This window comes from Elgaria multicarinata, chromosome 12 (genome assembly GCF_023053635.1).
Source record: "Elgaria multicarinata webbii isolate HBS135686 ecotype San Diego chromosome 12, rElgMul1.1.pri, whole genome shotgun sequence".
Classification (NCBI taxonomy): Eukaryota; Metazoa; Chordata; class Lepidosauria; order Squamata; family Anguidae; genus Elgaria; species Elgaria multicarinata.
The window spans coordinates 3688596-3716298 of NC_086182.1; the positions used below are offsets into that span (position 1 = coordinate 3688596).

The window sequence follows — 27703 nt, forward strand, 5'->3', positions numbered from 1 at the left end:
CACGTTTTCTCCCTCTATTTGCCAGTTATCAATCAAGCTGGTTGCCATAATCTTGGTTTTTTTGAGGTTTAACTGCAACCCAGCTTTTGCACTTTCTTCTTTCACCTTCGTCATAAGGCTCCTCAGCTCCTCCTCGCTTTCAGCCATCAAACATGCATAGAATTGCGCCCTAAAAGACCGAACAGGGTGAGGCTTCCTGGGAAGTGCGTTCTGCAAGCAGGGCGCCACCACTGAAAAAGCCCTGTTCCGCCTCGGAGTTGTTTAAATATGTAACTTTTAGGGCCTGGAATGCTGCCTAGGACCACCTTGCTTCACAATGACAACACAATGACTCAACAGCCCTGTTTGTTGTTGTTTATTCGTTCAGTCGCTTCCGACTCTTCGTGACTTCATGGACCAGCCCACGCCAGAGCTTTCTGTCGGCCGTTGCCACCCCTAGCTCCCCCAAGGTCGAGTCCGTCACCTCCAGAATATCATCCCTCCATCTTGCCCTTGGTCAGCCCCTCTTCCTTTTGCCTTCCACTTTCCCTAGCATCAGCCTCTTCTCCAGGGTATCCTGCCTTCTCATTATGTGGCCAAAGTACTTCAGTTTTGCCTTTAATGCCATTCCCTCAAGTGAGCAGTCTGGCTTGATTTCCTGGAGTATGGACTGGTTTGATCTTCTTGCAGTCCACGGCACTCTCAGGATTTTCCTCTAACACCACAGTTCAAAAGCATCTATCTTCCTTCGCTCAGCTTTCCTTATGGTCCAGCTCTCACAGCCATAGGTTACTACGGGGAATATCATTGCTTTAACTATGCGGCCCTTTGTTGTCAGTGTGGTGTCTCTGCTCTTAACTATTTTATCGAGATTCGTCATTGCTCTCCTCCCAAGAAGTCAACGTCTTCTGATTTCCTGGCTGCAGTCAGCGTCTACAGTAATCTTTGCGCCCAGAAATACAAAGTCTGTCACTGCCTCCACGTTTTCTCCCTCTATTTGCCAGTTATCAATCAAGCTGGTTGCCATAATCTTGGTTTTTTTGAGGTTTAACTGCAACCCAGCTTTTGCACTTTCTTCTTTCACCTTCGTCATAAGGCTCCTCAGCTCCTCCTCGCTTTCAGCCATCAAACATGCATAGAATTGCGCCCTAAAAGACCGAACAGGGTGAGGCTTCCTGGGAAGTGCGTTCTGCAAGCAGGGCGCCACCACTGAAAAAGCCCTGTTCCGCCTCGGAGTTGTTTAAATATGTAACTTTTAGGGCCTGGAATGCTGCTCAGGACCACCTTGCTTCACAATGACAACGCAATGACTCAACGGCCCTGATCGCGACGCGCAACACCGACCCAATGTCGCGCGTTTCCCTGGGGAGTAAGCCCCACGGCGCTGGTCGGGATCGACGCCCCACGCCATGCTCCCGCCTGCAGTCCCCCGGTGCCGCCAGTAGAGGCCGCCGTGGCCGCGCGGCGGAGGGAGCTCAGGCGCTCGCGCGGGCAGCCCGGCAGGCGGGGTCCTTCCTTCGCCGCCCCTCAGAGACGGGAAGGAGCCAAGATGGCGGCCGCGAGGCGCTTGGGGGCGGCGGCTGCGAGGCTGGGCGGCCGGTAAGTGGCGGCGCCTGAGAGACATGAGGAGGAGGAAGCGAGGGGAGGCCCCGGTCCCTCTCCCCGGGGAAAGGACAGGGCCGGCGAGGCCTCCTCCGGGGTCGGGCTGAGGGCGAAGTTGGTGGGGGCTGGGGCTCTTCTGAGACCTCTCAGGCCCCGATCCAGATGGGGAGGACGGAGCTCCCGGGGCCTGCCGAGCTGCCCCACATTGCCCTGGTCCCTCAGGAGCTGTGCTGGAGGAGGAGGAGGAGGAAGAGGAGGAGGAAGCCGCCTCCTGTGAGGTGGTGACCCAGGGCAGTTGGTTGGTTGGTTGGTTGGTTGCTGGCAGGGGGTAGTTTGGTGGGGGGGGGGTGGCCGGTGAGAAGGAGCCCGCCTCAAGCACCACGGCGCCGGGCTTCGGCGGGCAGCTCAGGCCCAGGGCAACAACGTGGGGCTTGCTCCTCTTCGAGCAAGGAGAGGCGCTTGGAGTAGGGTGACCCTATGAAAAGGAGGACAGGGCTCCTGTATCTTCAACAGTTGCCTAGAAAAGGGAATGTTAGCTGGTGTCATTTGTATACATGTAGCACCTGGTGAAATTCCCTCTTCATCACGACAGTTAAAGGTGCAGGAGCTATACTGCGACTATACTGTTTGTTGTTTATTCGTTCCGTCGCTTCCGACTCTTCGTGACTTCATGGACCAGCCCACGCCAGAGCTTTCTGTCAGCCGTCGCCACCCCCAGCTCCCCCAAGGTCAAGTCTGTCCCCTCCAGAATATCCTCCATCCATCTTGCCCTTGGTCGGCCCCTCTTCCTTTTGCCTTCCACTTTCCCTAGCATCAGCCTCTTCTCCAGAGTATCCTGTCTTCTCATTATGTGGCCAAAGTACTTCAGTTTTGCCTTTAATACCATTCCCTCAAGTGAGCAGTCTGGCTTTATTCCCTGGAGTATGAACTGGTTTGATCTTCTTGCAGTCCAAGGCACTCTCAAAATTTTCCTCCAACACCACAGTTCAAAAGCATCTATCTTCTTTCGCTCAGCTTTCCTTATGGTCCAGCTCTCGCAGCCATAGGTTACTACGGGGAATACCGACATATCTCTGGTTGTACTGATCCATTTAGTTTTCACGGCAAGAATACTGGGGTGGGTTGCCATTACCTTCCCCAGGGATCGTATTTAGTCTGACCTCTCTACCATGACCTTCCCATCTTGAGTGTCCCTTCACGGTTTAGCTCATGGCATCCTTGAGTGCTCCAGCACCACGACAAGATAACGATCTCCTTTGCTGGAGAACTATACTATGACCAGATTTAAAAGAGGGCAAGGCACCTGCAGCTTTAACTGTGGTGATGAAGAGGGGATTTCACCAGGTTCTCCATATATACAAATGACACCTGCTGAAATACAACTGTCAATACAACTGTTAAAGATACAGGAGCCCAGTCCTCCTTTTCATAGGGTCACCCTAGCTTGGAGGGTCTGAGGGAAGCAAGGCACGAGGTGCGACGCTGCGCAGCATGTTCCCTAAACATGGGGCGCATCTGCTAAGGCTTCGGACTTCGCTTCCAAGCTCCTTGTTTGTGGAGCCAGTGTGAGAGAGGCTTCACGCTTCTTCACATAGTGAAGCTATGGGATTCACTGCCACGAGATGTAGTGATGGCCACCCATTTGGATGGCTTTAAAGGGGTGGGGGGGGTTGGATAAATTCCTGGAGGAGAAAGCTGTGGGGCGGTATATAAATGAAATAGATAATAAATAAACAGCTACTAGCCCTGATGGCTAAGTGTGACCCCCAGTATCAAAGGCTGTATACACCAGTTGTTGGGGAACATGGGTGGGAGGGTGTCCCTGGTCAACAGCTGTTTGGCCACTGTGTGAACAGAGTGCTGGACTAGATGTAGCCTCGGTCTGAACCAGCCTCAGGGCTCTTCTTAAGTTGTTATGTTAGTCTTAAGTCTGGTCTTAAACTGGCAAGTTTTTTTAATTGCTGAATTTCCCTGGTTTTTGAAAAGGAGGTTTATAATCACCTTGTTAGCAACCCTACCGACAACCCAATGTATTTCAATCTTTTTTTTTTTTCTTTTCTTTTTTTGGAAAGTTTACCTGTGTGAGAAATGGGTTAATAAATACTTAGTCATGATTTCATTTTAAAAATCAGATTCTAAAATCTTGAGGACAACTTCTATGGGTAGAGGAGACTGTCTTCTGCAGATTGTCCCCCTTGACATGTACAAAGCAATGAGAACGCCCAGAGAGCTTCGGCTTTTGGGCGGTATAAAAATGTAATAAATAAATAAACAAACATCAAGGAAGGGTGGGGAGCAAACTCAGCCCTGCTTCCCTTCTTTATATGTATCGCTTACACACAGGGAGAATGACTGAACAGGGCTAGATGCTCAAAACCATCATAATGAGCATGTGCAATGTAACGTGAATATACCTGTAATGTGAGACCTAATCCTTACATGTCCTTTTCTTATATAATTTAATACATAAAGATAATATCACAATATATTGTTTTAAGAAGGATCATGCTGGAACAAAGCTCCATCTAGCCCAGGGTTCTGTTCACACAGTGCCAATCAGCTGTCAGCTGGGGAACCCACAACCAATATTTATTTATTTATTTATTTATTACATTTCTATACCGCCCAATAGCCGGAGCTCTCTGGGCAGTTCACACAACCAATATACACTAACAATCATATTAGTTGCTCAACCAAAAAAACTACATAGCACCATATATAAATGCCTAGAAATGAGTTAAATATCAAATCGATTAAATAGCACCTAGCACATAAATAACAAATCGATTACATTTTACATGTCTTCAAACGCCAATAATTTTAGAAATAGCAAAAAAAAAGAATATATTAATTTCTGTACCATAATTATTTTTCCAATATTCAATAAAAGGTTTTCAGTCCTCCATAAATTTGGGGTTCTTTTGTCTACCATCTCTCAATTTAACTACCTCCCTGATTTTCAATAATGGTGCAATATGCCAAACTTTAATTCTTTACATGTGATTGATTTTGTATTTTTTTAGTTCTTGGCAATAATGATTTTGCTGCTGTTAAAAATATAGGTATCATTGGATGATGAATGTTTGGGATTTTGAATGGAAAGAGCTCTAATAACATTGTTTTAGAGTTAAATCACAAGTTATATCCAATTATCAAAGTGACATCCCTCCTAACTTGTTTCCAAAAGTCTTGAATTTTTGGACACATTCACCACATGTACATAAAAACAGCCGATTACAGCCCACATTTCTAACATACACAATTATCCTTTCTATATATTTTATTTAATCGATGCGGTGTTAGCCCTCCTATGGATCAGGACCCAAGTGTAGTGGGTAGGAGGCTTTAACCCTTTGTTCTGTTATAATGGTGACTCGCCTTAAGTAAAGGGCACTCCCTTTAATTACTTTAGTATTGCTACTGATGACAATCTTATAAAAACAATTATAATTCACCAACATTATCAAACTATCAGTACTATTGACAGCAATCTGACTGTTAGGTTTCACTCTTCCTTCAAGGAGCTCAGGATGGGTTATAGCTTCTGTCCCCATCAATTTTATCCCTCCTCCAGTATTCTCCCACAACAGCTCTGTGAGCTAGAGTCTTGTCTAGGAAATCTTTTATGTATCACGAAAAATGAGGAAATTCATCAAAAAAAGAGGACAGATTTGAATAAAATGTGCAGATGCTAATTATTATAGAGGCAAGCTTATAAATCATAGAATCATAGAATAGCAGAGTTGGAAGGGGCCTACAAGGCCATCGAGTCCAACCCCCTGCTCAATGCAGGAATCCACCCTAAAGCATCCCCGACAGATGGTTGTCCAGCTGCCTCTTGAATGCCTCTAGTGTGGGAGAGCCCACAACCTCCCTAGGTAGCTGATTCCACCGTCGCACTGCTCTAACAGTCAGGAAGTTTTTCCTGATGTCCAGCCGGAATCTGGCTTCCTTTAACTTGAGCCCGTTATTCCGTGTCCTGCACTCTGGGAGGATCGAGAAGAGATCCTGGCCCTCCTCTGTGTGACAACCTTTTAAGTATTTGAAGAGTGCTATCATGTCTCCCCTCAATCTTCTCTTCTCCAGGCTAAACATGCCCAGTTCTTTCAGTCTCTCTTCATAGGGCTTTGTTTCTAGACCTCTGATCATCCTGGTTGCCCTCTTCTGAACACGCTCCAGCTTGTCTGCGTCCTTCTTGAATTGTGGGTCCATTTAATTACTCTAAATGGAAATACAACATATTTCACCGTAGTTGGGAAGATTGACCTGTGTAACTGCTGTCCAGAACTTTATAGATGGGCAGGTTCAAGGTCTCTGTTCTTCCTTCTTAAGGTGCTTTAGATTTAAATAATATTTGGACAGGACAAATCTCTCAAATGAAAGTTCAGGCTTCTGAGGATGCCTTAAAATAGAGACTGCCCTCTAGAAAGCAGGACACATCATGGCCACCCCACGTATGACACTAAAGACTAACCAATTTGCATAAGTTTCATAAGTGTGAAAGATGGTTCCATTTTCTGAGGCATTGGCAATCTCAATACCTGAAGTATCCCCAACAGATAATGCTCTATATTTTGCTGAACATTTAGTGATGAAAGAATATGCAAGTTTTGGTGCTCAGAAGTTTGCATTTTCCCCCATCAATGCAAGCTAATTTAGTTCAACAAAATATTTTTTCACTGTGCTGATAATTTGGTTCTTAGTCATGTAAATAACAATATTGTATGTCTTGCCTAAACTACACTTCAAAAGTCCTAGAGATGACCCACATTTCCTGTTTTGCCTTTATGGGGAAGAGAAAAACATGCTGGATTCAGTCTAGTAATAACTGTATCCCAGAAGGAGCTATTAGTTTACAAACAGTGGTCTTTCATAACTCCAGTTATGCAAAATAAAAACAAAAATCTGCAACCTTTTCAATATCTCTTGCCTTCATGGGACCACAGAGGAGAAAATGCAGTGCTACAGTTCTCTTGTGGATGGTCTTGGTCAAGCTTGGTCAGCCAGGGTGCTTGAAAGATATAAGGGAATATTCTTACTTGCCTTGAGCCATAAAATAGGGCAGGATCTAAATTTGCAGGGTAGGTCGGTTAAGCTTTTTTTGAGTGGTTCTAAACTTTTGATGTTTGGGGTGTGGTGTGGGATGTACCATAAGACTATACAAGAATGGAATTATGATATTCTTATGATTAGTCATTGTCTTTTTCTTCTTTGAGTTTCTGTCATTTGGGATTAAAAGACGTTAATATAGCAACTAAACGACCTCTACATTTTGCTGCACAAGAGCTGCTTCTTCCTCCTGCAGTGCGACAGATAAAAGGTGAGTTTTATGCTTCTCCTGAAGTGGGGAAGTTGGTTAAGAAAACCTATAATTCTGCCTTCTCTGAAATTGTCCCTGTAATGACCAAAATACTGAATCATAGAATAGCAGAGTCGGAAGGGGCCAACAAGGCCATCGAGGCCAACCCCCTGCTCAGTGCAGGAATCATTACATTGGCCCCGTTCAGACAACACGCTAAACTATGCTGCTTAACCACAAAATGGTTAATGGGATGCATTAACCATTGATCCCACTGTTTGATTGACTGTTTGATCCCACATCTTTTCTTATGGAACATGCATGTAAGTAGCGAAGTCCGCAACACTACTTCCAAATATAAATTGCATGCATACTTCTGTCTTTGAACCTCGCGATCTGGGCTTCCCATGTTTTGTTAGAGTCGACCTTCTGTAAGTCATGAAAATAGAGGGATTGAGCCTCATCTTATCTAGTAGAGCCACGCCTGGTCTTTTTGCTCTTCTTTTGTACTTGTTCCAACATTGGCCAGCAGAGGAGAAGCATCTCCAGAAGGCTCTGAGCATATGATTTATTAATTTAGTATATTTATTTACCCAGATCTATAAGCATATAGATATTAAATTCTTTTTTCATATCGTTTTGTTTTTAGTTTTACTGTATTTATTTGGTATGTTATCGTTGGCAGCTTCACATTTCCTTTAAAAATGAAAAATAGAACAAATGGGAATCTTGTAGTGATATTTGGAGCTCAGAATGGGTGGGCACCTTTTTTTCCTTTCTTTTTCCATCCCCCCAGCTGCCAGTCCCAAACCTGTTATTGCTATATATTTGGGTGAGGAAGTTTCTGCAGAATGGGAAGGGGAAATGTGTCCTGTTCCTTTTCTCCTTCATAAAACTTAATTGTATAATGTGGGGAGGGGAGTTCTTTAACCTTATAGCAAGTATTCTCCATCTCCAGGGTACTTACTTTATGCTGTTTGGGACTTAGGCACACCAGTTACTCTCTCCTCACCCCCACCCTGGATCCTCACCATTCTGTGTAATTTTAAACATTTTTTAAATATTGCCATTCCCATGCTAAAGCTAAAAACTTTAGTGCATTAAACTCAAATGGGCTGTTGCCATAAGAGGTGCTGGCAGTAGCAATTGGGTGATTTATATGATGTTTTATTTGTTGGCTAATAAAAGCAAAATTGTTTATTACATGAAAGCTCCAGAGCCTGCTTCTGTTTCTTTGATGCTAGTTAATGTCATTCCTTCTGAAATGTACATTTTGTCAAATTAACTTAATCCCCAGAACTTCTACAGTGTGTAATGAATAACAACATACTTTTATAATGTATATATAAATTATTTCATAGGGGATGTTAGATCTAAATAGTAGCTGTTTCTTTGCTTTGTGGGATATCTGTTATTTGATATTGCCTGCTCAGTAAAGAAAAAAAAATCTGGTAATAATCTCTCAAAGCCTCTTACCCACGATATCCATGTTCAGCCATATATCCATGTTCAGTTATAGTGTGCCTCTGAGTACCAGATGCTGAAGACAAATAAAATGGAAATGCCATTGCTTTCCTGCCCTGCTTGTGAGCACCAAGAAGCACCTGGCTGGCCCTGGTGGAAACAGAATCATGGATTAGATTGTCTGATCCAGCAAAGCTCAACTTACTTTGTTTATATTTTATGGACGTTGGATCTAAATTAGGCTATACTCATATTTTAATTAATATTTTTTATTTCAGTGAGGTCTATGTTTATTCAGACACAGGACACTCCAAATCCAAACAGCTTGAAATTTATCCCAGGAAAACCAGTCCTGGAGTCTAGAACTATAGAATTCACCTCTCCAGCTTCCACATATTGCTCGCCTTTAGCAAGGTTTGTTGTTTGTAATTTGTGTGCCAATGGTTTGGATATATGCCCAGAACAAATTGTCTGCAATGATATTTACTTGGGGCAAACTGGATGTTGCGCTGCAGCTGCATGTAATGAAAGCCTGAGGGCGTTTTACCCCTTGCAGAGTATTCATGGGACGCTGAGAAGGGAGGGAAGGAAGTGCTTAATTATTTCTTTCCCTTGTTTGCCCCCTGAAACATTCTCTCTCCCAATTGTTTTTACCCCTGCCAGTGTTCTGGACCCATCTGTACCTCCCAAAAATAGTATGGAATGTGTTGAGGTTAAAAGGAGGTGGGATTAGTTTTCAGGTGAAAGACGAGCACTTCCCTGCTGCCTTTCCTTCTCCAGTGTAAAAAGCCCTAAAAGCTCCCTCAGGATGCTTTGCAAGGGAGAAGGGGTCATGGGGCCTTTGTTACCTGCATCTTCAATGTAATATGTAGTTTACTCATCATATACAATGAACTCAGTCCTATATCTTCCTGTACTGATGTGTCTGTGGCGGGGGTCATTTGCATGATTGTCAGAGACATAGGAATTGTGGGTGTAAAGAGATACTGCAGCATAGTGCTGCTGTAGCATTGTCACGATCGGTCAGATTACATTAGTTTTTGCAGGATATGCCCGAAGGTGTTTCATACCTGATACAAATGAGTGACTATTTTATGGTCCTGGATTAAGTATAAACTAAGTAAGTTTTTACAGAGAGAGTTTTGATTTGCCCTGATGTATCTGACAACCCAATCCCATGCATATTTATGTGGAAGTAAATAGCACTGAGTTCAGGCAAATGTGTCACAATGAGCAGAAGTTGAATGATGGTCTTTATTTTTCAGCGTTTTGTTTTATTTTTTGATAGACAACTCTTCAGGATTGAAGGAGTTAAAAGCATCTTCTTTGGTACAGATTTCATCACAGTCACAAAGGTAAGCCTAAAGTAAGTCTTTAATGCTCTAAAAATGTCTGTAGAGAGTGATTGTTAGTGTATGCTGGGAAGCTTTCCTTAAAATGTTATAAAAATAGAAGAGGCAAAAGATCTGTGTCAGTTTTTAAGCATGGTATCTGGTACCAGAAATTGTGGGAGGAGTTAGGGCCTCTCATTTTGTCTCACTTTACCCATCATGTTACGTCATATTTTGTCAGGGATTGCAAACAAGCTGAGCTTGGAAAAAACTGTTAGAAGTTACTGACTTCTCCTCTTTGGCTCACACAGCTCAGATGAAAGCAAAGCCTGTAGATAGCAGATATTCAGCGGATATTTCCAGGATACAGAGTTAGCTTTATAGCAGGAATAATAATAATGCTCCACAGGATTAGGAATAATACACTGCAGCAAGTTTAGCAAACACGAATATAACTTTACTTTGAGGTAGATATTTACAGGATCAAGACATACAGGAAATACTCACGAAACGTAACACGTTCAGAAATACATCACACAGGAGAGAAATACATACTGTAAAGACACTCTTTGTACAGATTCAACAGATCACATGAATCAATCACAACATATCCCAGCTGTCAATTAACCCTTGACACTGGCTGATGCAATGACTTAGCCTGATGCAATCTTCCTTAAGAATTGCCTCAGCTCTGGTTGCCTCAAAAATCTGGACAATGAAAATCCAACCCTGACATATTTTGCATTTAGAACCCAAATCATAGTTTGAGTTTTCAAAGTACAAACTAAACTATAGCTGCTTGTCTATTTTAATTTCCCATCTTTTCAGCTTCAGAAATTCTCTCCTGTCTCAATGATACAGCTGCCTCTAGAAGCGGAGCATTAACTATAGCTATTGTTTGCCAATTCAGACATCAAGTCAAACAATAATCATCATAAGCCATGGTTTGCAGTTCAGCAGACAACAGTTTCTAATTTTGGTTTGCTAGTTCAGAGATTGCACAAAAACATAGTTAAGCTTTTTTTGATTTGGTGCAATGTCTGAACTGGTCCTACATATGTGTATGAGTTGAAGCATGCAGAAGATAACTAAATTGCTATAACTGCACTTCAAGTTTCAGAATGAATAAGCTTTGGTTGCTGAGTGGCAAAGATATCTAAATTCGAACTCTTCTGTAGCATTTATATGGAGTTAACGGTTGAAGACCATCCATTTCAACAAACCTTAACTAAAGCGGATGCATGCCATAGCACTACAGCTTCAATTCATAAAGATTCTTCAATGGAACATTAAAATGGGAAATGCTTCAATATATAAACTCATGTCTTGAGAAGCAATGTATGTATAAAAAAAGTGACCACATGTAAGACTTCTTTTCTACTCTGACCACCTGAAGTTTTTGTTTGTTAATTTTATGAGATTGATATATACTGTTTTAATATTAATTTCAAATGTAGTGCACAGGCTAATTTTTTTTTAAATAAACCGCCACCGACAACAATAATGAAAGGTACAGCAACAGAATAAGGGCCAGAATGCAGCTAATTTTCAAAGGCTAACCTGACAAACTGTCTTTTTCGATGTTATGATCATTGGGATCCAGTCTGGCTGCCACCTTAAATATATTATCTCTGTTGTCAAGGGCACAAAGAGAGATGGTGTTAGGCCTGCCACCACCTGACTCCCTCCCACTGAAGAGTTAACCAAAGCCTAAGCCTGAGCACTTTTGGGAAGCATTATAAGATGTTCCTGTTCGTTTGCTTTTTGGGGTTCAGGGTAAAGTTGGAAAATCATAGAAAAATGGTTCCTTTGATGACATTTTATCCTGTTCTCTTCTGTTGTTTTTTAATTTGCCCCAACCCTTCAAGTTTGCCTGTGTTGTAATTCTCTTCCATTTCTAGTGTCTGAGGGAGAATGATAGGCAGCAAAGGAGAGCACGTCACCATAGGATCAGGCAGACAAAAGGAAGTACTTCTTCACAAAGGTCATCACTGTAGACTTCATTAAACTTTTTTTAAAGGATTAGATTCTTATTAGCCGTAGTTGTCAAATATGGAGGTTCCATGTGTAGTTTCCTGGATCCTAGGGGCAAACAGGAGGACTGTTGACCATCCTTTGCCATCCTTTGAACTTCCCAGAGGCATATGGTTAGTCAGTATTAGGAAGAGAATGCTGGACTAGGTAGTCCTTGGTCTGATCCAGCAAGGCTATTCATGTGTACTTGTGCTTTTCTTGAAAACTTCATAGGAAAATGAGGATGTGAACTGGAACTTAATAAAGCCAGATATTTATGCAACTATTATGGATTTCTATGCTTCTGGCTTACCTATCATTACTGAAGAGGCACCTCGTTCTGAAACAGGTAAATGTTGATATTTCAAAATTCATGGTCTATCAATTGCTATTAGCCATGATGACTTGATGGAATCTCAGATTTCAGGCACAGTGTACCTGTGAGTATTAGATGCTGGTGACAGATAACAGTGGGAAGGCATCACCTTGATGCTCTGCTTGTGATCTTCCAGAGGCATTTGTCTGGCCAATGTTAGAGACGCTGTGTTGGACTAGCTAGTCAGCCTTCCCCATCCTGGTGTCCTCCAAATATTTTGGACTATAACTCCCAGCCTCCCCGGTCAGCATGACCACTGGGAAAGGATGACTAGATGGATCGTTGGTCTGACCCAGCAGAGTGGTTCATGTGTTCTTCACAAGGGCTACTTGTGAGGTCTTCACAGCTCTGATAGGCTGGGACTCACAGGGGTGCACTCTTAGGACCTTTTTCTCTCTCTGCTGTTTGGCACTTGTGTTCAGTTTATTTGGTGCACCCATTTTCTTACTTTCATGACTTGGGTTTTGAGGAACGTTTGGTCTGGGAGGGAGGGCAATGGATGAAGTTCTGATTCCTGAACTGAGGGAAGTGCTTTCTCAAGAGTGCAGAACGCTTTCCTGACACTATCATGGGTAATTAAATTTCCTTTATCTCAAGGAAAAATGAATGCCAGCAAACTACATTTTCAAGATTTTAACAGACAGAGCCATTCTAACCCTCTTGAACAGCCGTCACGGGAAGGGGGTTTAGAATGAGGCAGAAGTGCCCCCCTCCAGCAGTGGAGAACAGTGCTAATGGGACTCCACAGACATGGGTACTGCTGGCAGTGTTTCTGCTGGTGGTAGGTCCCAAAACAGGTTTTCTTGGGGCCTTCTTGGAGGAGGTCTTGATTCTGTTGGATCCAAAGCCTCCTTATTAAGCGCGTTACGTTTGCTAGCCTGGAGCTGGCATTGTTAATTTCCCTTCCATTTAAACCAACAGGGTTAAAAAACCCATCAGAGGACTAAAACTGCTGCTCCATCCACCCCCACCGGAGCGAAACTGCAGGACTTGAGTCTACTGCTTCCCTCCCTGCCTAGCATTGCTCTGTTAAGCCTCATTTTAATTTGGATCTCAGAATTTTTCCTGATGCATTGTCATTTTTTAAGAATAATGTGCGAAACCAGTATTTTATTCATCATCTTTACAATTATTCTAAGATAAACATAGGTCATTGTTTCTGTCTTGCATAAACCACTCAAGCTCCATCTGAAGATGATGATGAAGTTGTATTAATGATCAAAGAGTTGCTGGATACTAGAATAAGGTACAACTTTGCTACTTATACATCTGGAAAAAGTTAGTTCAATGAAGGCGGCAAAATTCTAAAGTACAATTCAAATTATAGTCAGTTTAGTGGCACTACTTTGAACATTGTCTATGTCAAAGGAAGGGAGAAACAGGTCCTCAGGATGGAAAAAGGTTTATTTAGGGTGACCATATGAAAAGGAGGACAGGGCTCCTGTATCTTTAACAGTTGCATAGAAAAAGGGAATTTCAGCAGGTGTCATTTGTATATATGAAGAACAGAGCCGGGAGGGGGGATCTGAGGGGGCCCCAATTAGTGTAGTGACGGGTAGGGTGAGATATGGTGTTGTGAGGAGGATGTGCCAGGTAAGGGGAACGCGGCCCAGACAATTAATGGCTGTGCCACGTTCCGGTCCTCCTTGCACCCGCAGGTCTGTTGGTTGCTCTATCAGCCAGCCTGCGGGCCTCCAGATGCTGCTTTTAAATGCCAGATCGGTGCATAATAAGATCTCCCTCATCCACGACTTAATTGTGGATGAGGCAGCCGATCTGGCATGTATAACCGAGACCTGGGTGGGTGAGCAGGGAGGAGTCAGTCTCTCCCAGCTATGCCCACCGGGGTACTTGGTTCAGTATCAGGGTAGACCTGAGGGCCGGGGAGGGGGGGTTGCTGTGGTCTATAGGAATTCTATCTCCCTCTGCAGGCTCCTTGTCCATGTGACTACTGGTCTGGAGTGTTTGCACCTTGTGTTGGGTCAGCGGGACAGATTAGGGATTCTGTTGGTGTACCGCCCACCCTGCTGCTCAACAGACTCCCTAGGTGAGCTGACGGAGGTGGTCTCGGCTGCAATGCTGAGATCCCCCAGACTGTTGGTTCTGGGGGATGTCAACATTCATGCCGAGGGTGCCTTATCCGGGGCGGCTCAGGATTTCATGGTCTCTATGACAACCATGGGACTGTCCCAACATGTCATCGGCCCAACACATGTAGCGGGGCACACTCTTGACCTGGTTTTCACAACTGGACACGGAGATGGTGATCTGGAAGTGGGGGACCTTACATCAGTCCCTTTGTCATGGTCGGATCACTGCTTGCTGAGGTTTAGACTTACAGCAGCTTTTCCCCTCTGCAAGGGTGGGGGACCTATTAAGATGGTCCGCCCCCGGAGACTAATGGATCCGGATGGTTTCCAAAGGGCTCTGGGGAGTTTTCCGGCTGATAGGGCTGGCTCTCCTGTCGAAACCCTGGTTGATCTGTGGAATGCAGAAATGACCCGGGCAGTTGACAGGATTGCTCCCGAGCACCCTCTCCTGAGTAGAGCTCGTACGGCTCCGTGGTATACCCCAGAGCTGAGAGCGATGAAACAAAATAGGAGAAGGCTTGAGGGCAGGTGGAGACGAACTCCTAGTGGATGCAATCAAATATTGGTAAGTGCCTATAGTAAGGCATATTCAGGGGCACTGAGGGCAGCAAAAAAACAATACTTTGCTGCCACTATTAAATCTTCAATTTGCCGCCCAGCGGAGCTTTTTAGAGTTGTCCAGGGGCTATTACATGCTGGTCCCAAGGACACGGTAGAATCATCTGAGGCCCGCTGTAATGAATTTGCTAGGCACTTCCAGAATAAAATCTTTTGCATCCGCCAGGACTTAGACTCCAGTGTTATAGCAGGTCTAGTGAGGTGTCCAGAGTACAGTCTTGTCCTGTAATCTTGGATGAGTTTCAGTTGGTACAGCTCGAGGATGTGGACAAGGTGCTTGGACAGGTCCGCGCAACCACCTCTGTACTGGATCCTTGCCCCTCTTGGCTAATAAAAGCTAGTAGGGATGGAACAGCCGGCTGGGCCAAGGAGGTGATTGATGCCTCTCTACGAGAGGGAGTGGTCCCAGACCGTCTGAAAGAGGCGGTAGTGAGACCACTCCTGAAGAAAACTTCCTTGGACCCGGAAAATCTTAGTAACTACAGGCCGGTAGCAAATGTTCCATTCCTGGGCAAGGTCCTTGAGCGGGTGGTGGCGGGCCAGCTCCAGACACTCTTGGATGAGACTGATTATCTGGATCCATTTCAGTCGGGTTTCAGGCCCGGCTTTGGCACGGAAACAGCCTTGGTCGCCCTGTATGATGACCTATGTCGGGAGAAGGACAGGGGGAGTGTGACTTTGTTGATTCTCCTTGATCTCTCAGCGGCTTTCGATACCATCAACCATGGTATCCTTCTGGAACGTCTGGCTGAGTTGGGAGTGGGGGGCACTGCATTGCAGTGGTTCCGCTCCTACTTAGCGGGACGGCTCCAGAAGGTGGTGCTTGGGGGACATTGCTCGGCCCCGTGGACTCTTCAGTATGGAGTTCCGCAGGGATCGGTCTTGTCCCCCATGCTGTTTAACATGTACATGAAACCGTTGGGTGCGGTCATCCGGAGTTTTGGAGTGCGCTGTCATCAGTACGCTGTCATCAGTGCAGCTCTACTGCTCCTTTTCATCCTCATCAGGTGTGGCTGTGGATGTGCTGAACCGGTGCTTGGCTGCGACAATGGACTGGATGAGGGCTAATAAACTGAAGCTCAATCCAGACAAGACTGAGATGCTGCTGGTGGGTGGTTCCTCTGATCGGATGGGGGGTGTTCAACCGGTTCTGGATGGGGTTGCACTCCCCCTGAAGGAGCAGGTTCGTAGCTTGGGGGTTCTCCTAGAACCATCTTTGTCACTTTTTTTTTTTTTTATAATAATTTTTATTCATTTTCAACACTATATAAACATAGATAAACATTTCCAAAATATAACTGAAACTAACACAATAAGAAAAAAAAATGCATCAAATATCTGCTGCATACATATTGAATAATTGTTGAGTACAAATATCAAAAACTATTACATATGCCTTATCACACTACAACATCTTCATTCTTAACATAAATGTGCACCCCCCACCTCGGGATCATTCTTGAGTCCAAAATCTAATCATTTCTTCTGCTGGTGGTTTCCCACTTCCCTTAGTAAACACGAACACTAGGAACTGTTTCCAGATTCCTTCGAACTCATTTATTTTAGTTACGCCTTTTCTCCACTTAATATTGCATGTCAGTTTATCATTAATGGCTATGTCCCATACTACTTTATACCATTCTTCAATAGAATATTCCCCTTGGATCTTCCAGTTCCTAGCTATCATCAATCGTGCTGCAACCAACAAACTCGATATCAGCTCTATAGTTCCTTTTCCACACTTTATATCTTCAAATAGTGACAGCAATGCTATTTTTGGTGTTTGTTCTATTTTCATTCCCACTATTTCTTCAATTTCTGAAAACACCATCTTCCATAATCTTTGTACATATTTGCATTGCCACCACATATGTAAATACGTTCCTTTTTCCCCACATCCTCTCCAACAATTTGCTGAATGTTGATCACTTATCTTATTCAATCTAACCGGGGTTAGGTACCACCTCCATAAAATTTTAAAATAATTCTCCTTTATTCTTACTGATAAACTTCTCAACACTCTTTGTTTCCATAGTCCCTCCCAGCTCTGTCGCCCTATTTGTATCTTCAAATCTGATTCCCAAATCATTTTCTCTGTATTCTCTCTAAACTCCTTCTCTAACAATATTTTATATATTTCACTCATTAATCCTTTTGAAACTATACTACTTCCTTTTCCTTTCTCCTTACTTACTACTAATTCTTCAAACCTCGTCATCTTTCTGCACATTCTATTATCTTTAATCCACTTTTTATTCCATTGTTCTAATTGACCATATTCTAGCCAAGATAGCTTCTTCTCCTTTAACAAATTTTCCATATCTTCTCTTGTTTTAATATCTCTTACCCAATCCTTTAATTTTATTTTATTTTTCTCTTTTAATATTTTACATAATCTACCCTTTAGATCCTCTGGGAAATTCTTTAACATTATTATCGGTGCTAAGGGAGAGTTGCTCGGAAGCAGCTTCCCTTTAAATTTACTCCAAATTTCCCATTGAGTCCTCAGGAGTGGATTATCTATACTTCCAACCCACTTTCTTCCTCCATCTTTAAAAAAAACATTCTCCAGATTCATCTCTACCTTACTTATGATTTTTTCTTCCATCCAATATAAATCTCCTACTCCCATAATTGCTTCTACAACATGTCTTAATCTATTTGCTACGTAGTATAATTTTATGTTTGGGAGACCCATTCCCCCCTTTTTTTGGCTTAGGTACCAATTATTTTTATTCACTCTTGCTCTCTTTTCTCCATTACAATATTTATTAATAATATTTTGCCAACTTTTTATCTCGGTTTCTGATATTTTTATAGGTAACATCCTAAATACAAAATTAATTTTAGCTAATATCTTCATTTTTATCAAAGCTATTCTCCCAAACCAAGATAAATTTAATCTTTTATATTTTTCCAATTTCTCTAGTACCTCCTTCTTTAACCTCGTTAAATTTTCCCTTTCTAAATTCTCTAGATTTTTTGTAATTTTAATTCCCAAATATTTAATCTCGTTCTTAACTTTCAATTCCATTCCCTTAAATTCCCAATCCTTTTCTTCCTTCTTAGTATAGTTAAACAACATCATCTCTGATTTAGACCAATTTATTTTTAACCCTGTAATTTCCTCAAATTCCCTCAACTGATATTTAATTCTTTCTAATTTTCTTAATGGATTCTTAATGGTCAATAAAGTATCATCCGCAAACATGTTTAGCTTTATTTCCCTTACCTCTCCAATTCCTTCTAATTCTTTATCCTCCCTTAGTGCCTTCGCCAAAACTTCCATAACCATTACAAAAAGGACCGGCGAGAGCGGACATCCTTGTCTTGTTCCTCTGGCTAGTCGTATCTTTTCAGTAAGTCCGTCATTTACCACCACTACCGCCGTATTTTGGGAATATAGCTGTTCTATTACATTTTTAAATTTATTTCCAAATCCCAATTTACCTATAATACTCTTTAGTGCCTGCCAGCTCACACAATCAAAAGCTTTAAAAATATCTAATGCCATAATACCTGCCTTAATATTTGCTTTTTTTATTACATTTATTACATTTAAAACTCTACCCACTAAATTATGCATATGTCTTCCTACCACAAACCCACATTGATCTGCTCCTATATATTCTGCCAAAAATTTATTTAGTCGTTTGGCCATAATAGATGTAAAAATTTTAGCATCCTGATTTATTAAAGAAATAGGTCTATAAGAATCGGGATTAGTCAAATCTTTATCTGGTTTTGGGATCAGAATTATCACTGAATGTTCCCATGATTCGGGTATCTTCTCTCCTGATAATATCCTATTATAAAGTTCCATTAATTTTGGAACTAAACAATCTTTGAAGACCTTATAATATTCTGGACCCAAACCATCTGCTCCTGGTGATTTACCCACTTTTAACTTATCAATAACCTCTTCAACTTCTCTTTGAGTTATTACTGACTCCATTAACTCCTTATATTCTGATTTTATTTCCTTCTTTATAAACCTTCCAATATACTCCTCCACCTTTTCTTGTTGAATTTCTTTACCCTTGTACAATTCCTGATAAAATTCCTGAAAAATTTTTATTTTAGTTTTCATTGCATGACAATAATTCCCTCGGCTATCTTTCAACGTTTCTATCCCATTCCTCCCTTTTTCTTTTTGTGTGAGCTTGGCAAGCAACCTCGAGTTCTTATCACTGTTTTCAAAATATTCCCTTTTCATATACATTAAATTCTTTTGAATCTCTTCTATATTTAAATTTTCTAATTGTTTCTTCTTAGCTTGTATTTCCACTAATTTATATTTATCTTTACTTCGCCAATATCTTTCCTCCAAGTTTTTAATTTCTATCTCTAACTTTTCCTGTTCTGCACGTTGTTGTCTTTTTAAACTACATGTTTCTCTAATACAGATTCCTCTTGCTACAGCCTTCATGGTGTCCCAAATGACTGACCCAGCTGTTCCTCCTTTTTCATTAATTTCCCATGACTCCGACAGTTCCTTCCGAATTTTATCTACTATTTTATTGTATTTCAATATCTTTGTGTTCAACTTCCATCTATATGCCTCTTTATAATCTTTCTTAACTGTAAATTCTAAACTTAACAAGGCGTGATCAGTTACTTTTATTACCCCCATTTCCATTTTACAAATCCTCGTTGCAAAGTCTTTTGAAACAAATATATGATCTATCCTGGAGTATGTATGATGAACTGGGGAAAAGAATGAGAATCCAGGCCTATTCCCGTTAAGTAAGCGCCACGAGTCTAAATAATCATTTTCTTTTACTAATTTATTCAATATAGTCATATTGTTCCTCTTTTCAGCATTAGTGGGATTTGACCTGTCTCTTTTATTATCCATAACCATATTAAAATCCCCAGCTAATATAGCATACCCCTCCTTAAATTCTTCTATTTCTTTAAACAACTTTATAAAAACTCTCTATGCCTCTCATTTGGGGCATAAACATTAATCAAAGTATAGACCTTTCCCTCAATTTTACCTTTTAACATAAGATATCTACCCTTATCATCCTTTTTTACCTCTTCTAATGTAAACCCACTTTTTTTTGAAATCAAAGTGGCCACTCCATTTTTTTTTGATGTCCCTAATGACTTTTCATAATAGGCTAGCCACTTTAATTTTATCATATTCGAATTCTCGGAGCCTTGGTGTGTCTCTTGGATCATTATAATATCTGATCCCTCTTTATTAAGCATTTGTTCTATTCTCTTCCTTTTCACGACTGCCCCTAAACCTTTAACATTGAGTGTTGATACCTTTATCTTTTTATCCATAATCACCCTTTTGAAATCTCTTCCGATCCCTTGTGCTCAGCAGTTCAAACTTGCTTACATAAAAACACAAACTCCATACATAAACCCCCCACCCTCCTACCCCAATCCCTCCTCCCCTACCTTCCCCCCCTCCCCACCCCCCCACTCTAATCCCCCCCCCATATCCCCGTGAGTCTAGTACTCCAGCCATCTACTTTAAAGGGGGAGGGGGGAGGCAGTGCTGTGCCTGGCCGGCAGGTTTCTATATTAGCATTTTTATTTGCAATTATCTCCAAACATAATTAACAATTCTCTTACTCTCCAGATGTCCCAGCCTCATTCCCTCCCCCACCCACTCCAGCCCCATCTGCTTCCCCATCCAGACCCAGCCTCTTCAGCAAATCTTTACCTTGATCCAATGAGGTTACTCTATGTTCCCTCCTCCCATATGTAAATCTTAAAAAAACCGGGTAACCCCATGCATAAGGAATTTTATTCTTCATTAATGTTTCCGTTATTGGTTTAAGACTACGTCTCCAATTTAATGTACGTTGAGAAAGATCATTGTAAATTTACACTGGTTTGCCTTTATATTATATCTGATTCTTAAATCTCAATTCTTTCATAATTTGCTCTTTTTTATAATAATTACCAAATTTCACCAAAATGTCTCTTGCCCCTTTGTGGTTTTGCCCCCCCACACGATGGACTCGATCCGGATCCAATCCGTCTATTGATATATCAGGCATCAGCTCCTTGAACCAGTTCACGATGATTTCTCTAAGATCTTCTCCCTGCGACTCCTTTAGCTGCTTTATTCAAAAAGTAGATCTACTAGATTAATCTTCCAAGGCAATCGATCACAGTACCCATTCTTTAAATTGTATATTAGTTGATTTCTCAAAAGCCTCTTATTTCTTCTGGTCCAAATCCGCTTTAGCCTCTATCTTTTTGATCTTATCCGAATTTTCCGCCTTTTTATCCGCTAAATACACAATTGATGTCTAAATTCACTCATATGCTGATCCATTTTTTTAAAATATAACAATGTTATTTTCAGCTATAATGGGCCTGATCTCCATCAACGAGGGAGGGTTACTACCACTTTCTCCTCCTTCAGTCATATTTTTTTCTTTATTTGGTATTGTATCCAAAGGGACTGGGTCTTTATCTTCCTCCTCTTGCTCAACTCCAGGGGCTGTCCTTTCCAGGAGGGAGAGGTATGCCAAATTATGATTTGAAAGTTCCTTTTTTTATGATTTGAAGGTTTCTTATTTTTTTTTCTTCTTTTTTTTCTTTTTTTTTTCTTTTTCTTTTTTTGTATATTGAGCTTTGCCCAACTTTTGATCTTTCTTTTAACGTTAGGCATGGGACTCTTCTGGGTAGGGCATAAATCTTAGAGTGTAACTCACTTCCTTAGCAACTTATGCTGGCTTCTCTGTTATATATCAAAAACTTTTTCCTTCTTCATGAGGGGGGGGGGAATATCCAGTTCACACCAGCATTCACTAGAGGGGATCAGTTTAATCATTCGCAGCCTCTCAGCTTCCCACATCTCCCTCACGAATGCCGAATGCAGCTTCTTCCACCTTCTCTCCCCCCCTTCTCACCACGCCAATAAATCCAATCAACAACTTCCACCTTACAAAGCCAGCATTTCAATCTTTCCCATGTGAGATAAGAATGAAAGGTTATAACACAAATCAATGTCCAGCAAGCATAAATTCCTTCTTTTTAAACTGCGTCAGTGTTACTTTCGGTTTCGATAATGTTGCCGTTTATACAGACATTGTATTAAATATCAATCATCTCACCTCCCTTCTTCAAATCTCTCAGCTTTTCCAGCTCCTGTGACTTTTATAATCATTTTCTGTCGTTTGCTCAAAGATTTATGCCCATTAGAAGAGAGATAATTGCTTTTTCCGGCAAACGCCGCTTAGAGCCTCAGAAGAAACCCGCCATTGCTCAGGCGGCCAGCTCCGCCCCCCCCCATCTTTGTCACTTGAGGCTCAGGTGGCCTCGGTGGCACGGAGTGCTTTCTACCAACTTCGGTTGGTGGCCCAGCTACGCCCCTATCTGGACAGGGATAACCTAGCTTCAGTTGTCCATACTCTGGTAACTTCCAAATTAGATTACTGCAATGCCCTCTACATGGGGCTGCCTTTGAAGACGGTCCGGAAGCTGCAGCTTGTGCAAAATGCGGCGGCCAGATTGATAGCTGGAACAGGGAGGTTTGAGCATGTAACACCGATTCTGTCCCGCTTGCATTGGCTGCCTATATGTTTCCGAGCCCAATTCAAGGTGCTGGTCTTAACCTTACATGGCTTGGGACCACAATACCTGATGGAACGCCTCTCCCGACATGAACCTACCCGTACACTGCGCTCAACATCTAAGGTCCTCCTCCGAGTGCCTACTCCAAGGGAAGCTCGGAGGATGGCAACAAGGGAGAGGGCCTTTTCAGTGGTGGCCCCCCGACTGTGGAATGATCTCCCCGATGAGGCTCGCCTGGCGCCAACATTGTTATCTTTTCGGCGCCAGGTCAAGACTTTTCTCTTCTCCCAGGCATTTTTAACAGCATTTTAACAGCATTTAACAACGTTAAGTTTGTTTTTAATGGACCCCACAATTGTTGTTTTTAAATGGATACTGTTGTTTTTATACTGTTTTTATGTGTGTGTGTGTGTGTGTGTGTGTGTGTGTGTGTGTGTTTTTAAATTGTATACTTTTAATGTTTACTATTTTTAAATGTTGTAAACCACCCAGAGAGCTTCGGCTGTGGGGCGGTATATAAATGTAATTAATTAAATAAATAAATAAATAAATAAACCTGGTGAAATTCCCTCTTCATCACAACAGTTAAAGTGCAGGAGCTATACTGGAGTGACCAGATTTAAAAGAGGGCAGGGCACCTGCAGCTTTAACTGTGGTGATGAAGAGGAAATTTCACCAGGTCCCCCATATATACAGATGACACCTGCTGAAATTCCCTTTTCAATACAACTCTTAAAGATACAGGAGCCCTGTCCTCCTTTATACAATTTACAATTTATACACTATACAATTTTATATTGTATTTTATATTATGGTTTTATATTGTTGTTTTATACTTTGAATGTTTTTAATTTTTGTGAACCACCCAAAGAGCTCCAGCTATTGGCCGGTATAGAAATGTAATAAATAAATAAATAAATAAATTTCATATGGTCACCCTAGTTTATTTGAACAAAGCCCAACGCGTTTCAGCCTGTGTCCTTTCAAAGGCCTTCTTCAGAGGGTTTTTAGAAGATGGCTGCAGATTTTCCTCTAGCAATAAACTGCCTCCACTAATAATCATTGGCGACTTTTAACAACCCCCTCAAGAAGGCCTTTGAAAAGACACAGGCTGAAATGCGTCAGGCTTTGTACAAATAAACCTTTTTGCATCCTGAGGACCTCTTTCTCCCTTCTTTTGATCTGACTTGCATGCTTTCCTCCTTTTGGTTTTGGAAGTTGTCTATGAAAACACCTTTTGTTCAGTGTGTGATGTTGATGTTCCTAGTTCATCAGGCTCTGAAGCAGACAGTGTTGCCACGCCTTCTTCACCATGAGCTTTATCAGTTTTTTGGAAGAAGTGTGTGATCTAAAAACACATTTAAAAAGCAATGACAATAAATATATCTGAAATGGGAGAAAAGATTATGAGTTGGGAATGTTAGTGGAATTAATCCATGCTCTTTTAGATACGCTCTTTGAAGATCTTACTTTTTCATTCCAAGACCAAATATTTCTGTTAAAATTGCTTGTTCTCCAGCGTTAGCCAGAAGGACATCAGAGAAAGTCTTTACAGTTGTACATTTATATTTCAATATTTATGTCTATATTCACACTGAAGCATTTCCAGCATTTTAGTGTATGCTGGTTCTACAAACTGTGTGTTCATTGCTTCTTTTGTAAATATCAGAAAGTCTATTGGGAAGTGAAAGGCCAGTATAAGTAGGAAATGAAGCAGCTGATTTTCATTGCAGTATAGATGTAGTTTGTTCTCAAATGCGTACTGGAGCTCTGAATTGGGTGAATAACTTCACTTTCTGAGAGCAGAGATGATGTGTTAGGAACTAGTTGGTAATGGTGGCAGTAGTGAATAAATACGAGCAGTCCCAAATTAATTCATCAAGAATGCAAACTTATATAAAGAAGTTCTGTAGAAGAATCACAGGCCTTTTCAGTGTGGTAGACCATTGCCATAGAGCAGTTTCCATCAGCCCTAGCTAGTATAGCCAACGTTGATGGATGATGGGAATTGTAGGTCAGAACATCTGGAGGGCCACATGTCACCCCTCCCCCTGGCTGTAGAGATGTAACTGAGCTGTTGTTCGTGTAAAAAAGAAGCGAGTTTGATAGAAGTTGCTCCCTCTGGGATTCAGTCCCTGTAATACCAGACCAGTTTTTGGCAAAACCCAACATGGAATTGTATAGGGGAAGGACGTTATATCTTGCCCTGATTGTACAGGGAGACTAGTGGAAAGGATATAATATGATGGTAGTTAAAAGCATGCCTTTGGGATAATTTAATAAATGTTGCTGTGAAAGCAGAAGAAAAATATTGAAGTATATCTATAAAAATGGAAAACACCCACAAACCAGCTGAGTAAAAATTACCTGTAAAAAGCATTTGCTTCTCAGTTGTAGAAATTAAGCCAAAGTATTTTAAACCCACACATTTCTACTCCCCCCCCCCAATGCAATCTGTTTCATCTATTGTGACATTTCAGAAGTCTGGATTGAAGTCTGGAAAGAGCAAGGAATACAGTGTTCTGTTTAACTTCTCACCATCACCACCCAACTTGACTAGACAAAAGAAATGTTGCAGACTAGGCAAATGTATGCAAATCTGTATAATTCATTTCAGTTGCAGGAGTCAGCTCTTATGGCATAGGATAAGGGTTACTGTGGCAGAGATACTTAAAATAAACAGAATATACACAGCTCTGGCTCAAATGTCCTAGGGAAAAGTGCTGATGGAAGTGGATTTGAAGAAGGAGAAGGGAGGTGGTTTGATGTATTGTAGGAGACTGGCTGTTCCTGGCAAGAGCAATACTGCAGTAGGAAGGTTCAGAGGTGGGAGTTGAAGAAGAGAAGGGCAAAGTAGAGGGTTTCGTAGATGCAGTTCAAATGTTAGAGCATTTGTTTCTTCCACTGACAATTTCTCCATCATATATATGACTCAAATGTTCCTTAGGCCAACAGTCCAGGAAGATGGCGGAGATGTCATATTTAAGGGTTTTGAAGATGGGATTGTACAGTTAAAACTGCAAGGTTCATGCACAAGTTGTCCCAGTTCCATCATAACGTTGAAGAATGGGATACAAAACATGCTGCAGTTTTATATTCCAGAAGTAGAAAGTGTGGAACAGGTAAGCACAATTTAGAGGGAATTTCTTCTCCAAACCTCAGCTATTAAAAACAAGCAAGGTTTTTAAAAACTGAAATTGACACTGCAAACCATATATACTGCTAAATATTAAAAAATTAATAAAAAATTTAAATACACTATTAAAAACAATTTAAAACTACAGCATTGCAAAACAACACAAAGAATTGTAAGATGGAGCACCATATGATTAATTGCGCTTACTTATAAGGCAGAAAAGGCCTGGGTGAACAAGTCCAGAGGCATTCTAAACATTCCTCATTTTCTGTCTCCTGAACTTCACAAGGGGGTCGGGGGTTTCCAGGGGGTGGGCACCGCCACCAAGAAGACCCGCCTTCAAGATATTACTTGGCAACACTCTGTTAGTCACAGAATGACCTAGAGAGGTTGTAGGCTCTCCCCACACTAGAGATTTTCTCTCCCCTTCATTCATCCACTCTTCCATCCTCTGTCTGCCTCTCACACATGCAGCATTTCAGGGAAGAAGGGTTAACAGCCTCAAAAGCCCTCTTCCTCTCATTCTCTTTTACATGCACGCATGCACAGTGCACACACATCCATCTCTCCCCTTAGCACATTCCCCACCCCCACCCATTCCCATTTCCGCCCAACATTTCCCCTCCTTCACCTTGGTCATATGCTTTCTGCCATTCACACATTTGTCTTCCCTGCTGGGTCAGGAAGAAAACTCCTTTTTCTCCCTATTTAGCAAGCAAGCAAAATGAGCTTCTAGTGGAGAAACAACATGATTTGTTTCTATACCAGAAGCTCATTTTCCTTGCATGCGGAGTCAGGAAGAAGAGACTTTTTTTCACTCCAGCATGTAAGAAAAAGCAGTGGGGAGGCAACAAAGCTAGGCAGTGCAGAGGTGGTTTGGTCACCCATTGCATGCTGCACTTAAGGTCTCCAGGGGCTGTGCATATGTGGCCTGACACCCTGGATTTGGGTGGGTGGGTGTACGTTCCTGTTTTTGGAAATAAGCATGGATTGTGCCTTAGTATTCGTTTGTTGTCTTTCAGGTTGTTGATAATGATAAAGAAGAAAAAGAAGCGAACTCAGCCTGAATCAGAGAAAGTTTTGGACTTTGTCTAAACTTGCTACTCACTACAGAAAAAAGCCCTCAGCTTTCGTCACCACTTTTCCTGGATAATTCTCAATTGACCTGCTTTCATTTCTGTTTCATGATTCTAAGGAAACAATGGAAACGTATTCTTTAAAGAAGGATTGTCAATTTCATAAAATATTTCCCCACTCCTTTAGATGTAGATAGCTTCTGCAGTGACCTACATATTCTGAACGATGCAGTGATAAATATTGATATAAATTATTGATTTGTTATTTAGAGCTCTTCCTGTTACTCAAGGTAAGAGCTAAACAAATCCAGCTATCATTCATTGATGTTATTTTGAGTCCTATTGTCAATGCATATGTATCTTGCTCCTATTAAATGAAAAACACTGTTGTGAACAGAACTAGAATAACCAGGCTTAATCTTAATTCTGCTCTGATTATGATATTATGATTGATTGTACAGTTCTCATTTTTAAAAAACTACTGTTAATCCAATAAAGCACATTTGGTATTTATTTCTATTATTTTACTTGGATAGATGGGGAGTACCCAAGAGGTCTCAGTGCATGCACCATAATCTTCCAACTTAGTTTCTTGTTTTCAACCACGTGAACAGACGTCTCGCCATCCCTTAGTCTCTGTAGAGGATTTGGAGCAGCGTTCTCCTTTCTGGAGACACCAATGCCATCTCGACAAAAGATCACACGCTTAGTTAATCAGAATAACTACCCTCTCAGGTTCCCTGTTAATGGTCTCAAATGTGTATTAGAATTTTAACTTCACCAATAAGCCTTGAAGTTGTGGAGAAAACCAAACCTTTTACTACTACTCTAACCTTAATTAAAGCAAGAAAATTAGAATTGCTTTAATTACAAGAAGGTAATTAGGGCATGTTATGGCCCACATTAGGTGAATTTAAGAATGTGCCTCTAGAAGAATATGTGAGTTATACAGGAACTGGGACTCCTTAAGGAAACTACTTAAAACAATCCACCTTTAAAGATGAACAAGAAATTTCTTTGCCTAAGGTAATGTAATGATTGTTCAAATGAGCAAATAATGTGGTATTAATGACCAACCCCTCTTGTGCCTGAACTGATTTGGTGGGTTAAAACCAATAGAGAATAAGGCTCATAGTGGGGTCCCTCAGGGCTCTGTTTTCTCCCCCATGCT

At 41.6% G+C, this 27703-nt stretch overlaps 1 protein-coding gene across 2 annotated transcripts; it reads left to right on the forward strand.

The window, feature by feature from the left end:
* The first annotated feature begins 1511 nt into the window (after positions 1–1511).
* On the forward strand, positions 1512–27045 carry NFU1 (NFU1 iron-sulfur cluster scaffold). 2 transcript variants are annotated; one of them, XM_063139381.1, is made up of 8 exons: positions 1512–1578; positions 6798–6901; positions 8623–8758; positions 9633–9699; positions 11923–12037; positions 13247–13310; positions 25268–25442; positions 26479–27045. In XM_063139381.1, exons 1-8 carry the CDS (start codon positions 1529–1531, stop codon positions 26521–26523), a joined length of 756 nt encoding a protein of 251 aa, XP_062995451.1. In that variant the 5' UTR covers positions 1512–1528; the 3' UTR covers positions 26524–27045. The 2 variants fall into 2 exon arrangements, with proteins under 2 accessions (XP_062995451.1, XP_062995452.1); XM_063139382.1 differs by lacking the exons at positions 1512–1578; positions 6798–6901; positions 8623–8758 and having other exon boundaries at positions 9650–9710.
* The last annotated feature ends 658 nt before the right edge of the window (positions 27046–27703 follow it).

Bases quoted from the DNA above. Each gene is read 5' to 3' on its own strand.
- NFU1 (XM_063139381.1), top strand. From the start codon at position 1,529: ATGGCGGCCGCGAGGCGCTTGGGGGCGGCGGCTGCGAGGCTGGGCGGC. The intron at 1,579-6,797 runs GTAAGTGGCGGC...TTCTTCTTTGAG, and splicing joins GCTGCGAGGCTGGGCGGCCG to TTTCTGTCATTTGGGATTAA. The intron at 6,902-8,622 runs GTGAGTTTTATG...TTTTTATTTCAG, and splicing joins TGCAGTGCGACAGATAAAAG to TGAGGTCTATGTTTATTCAG.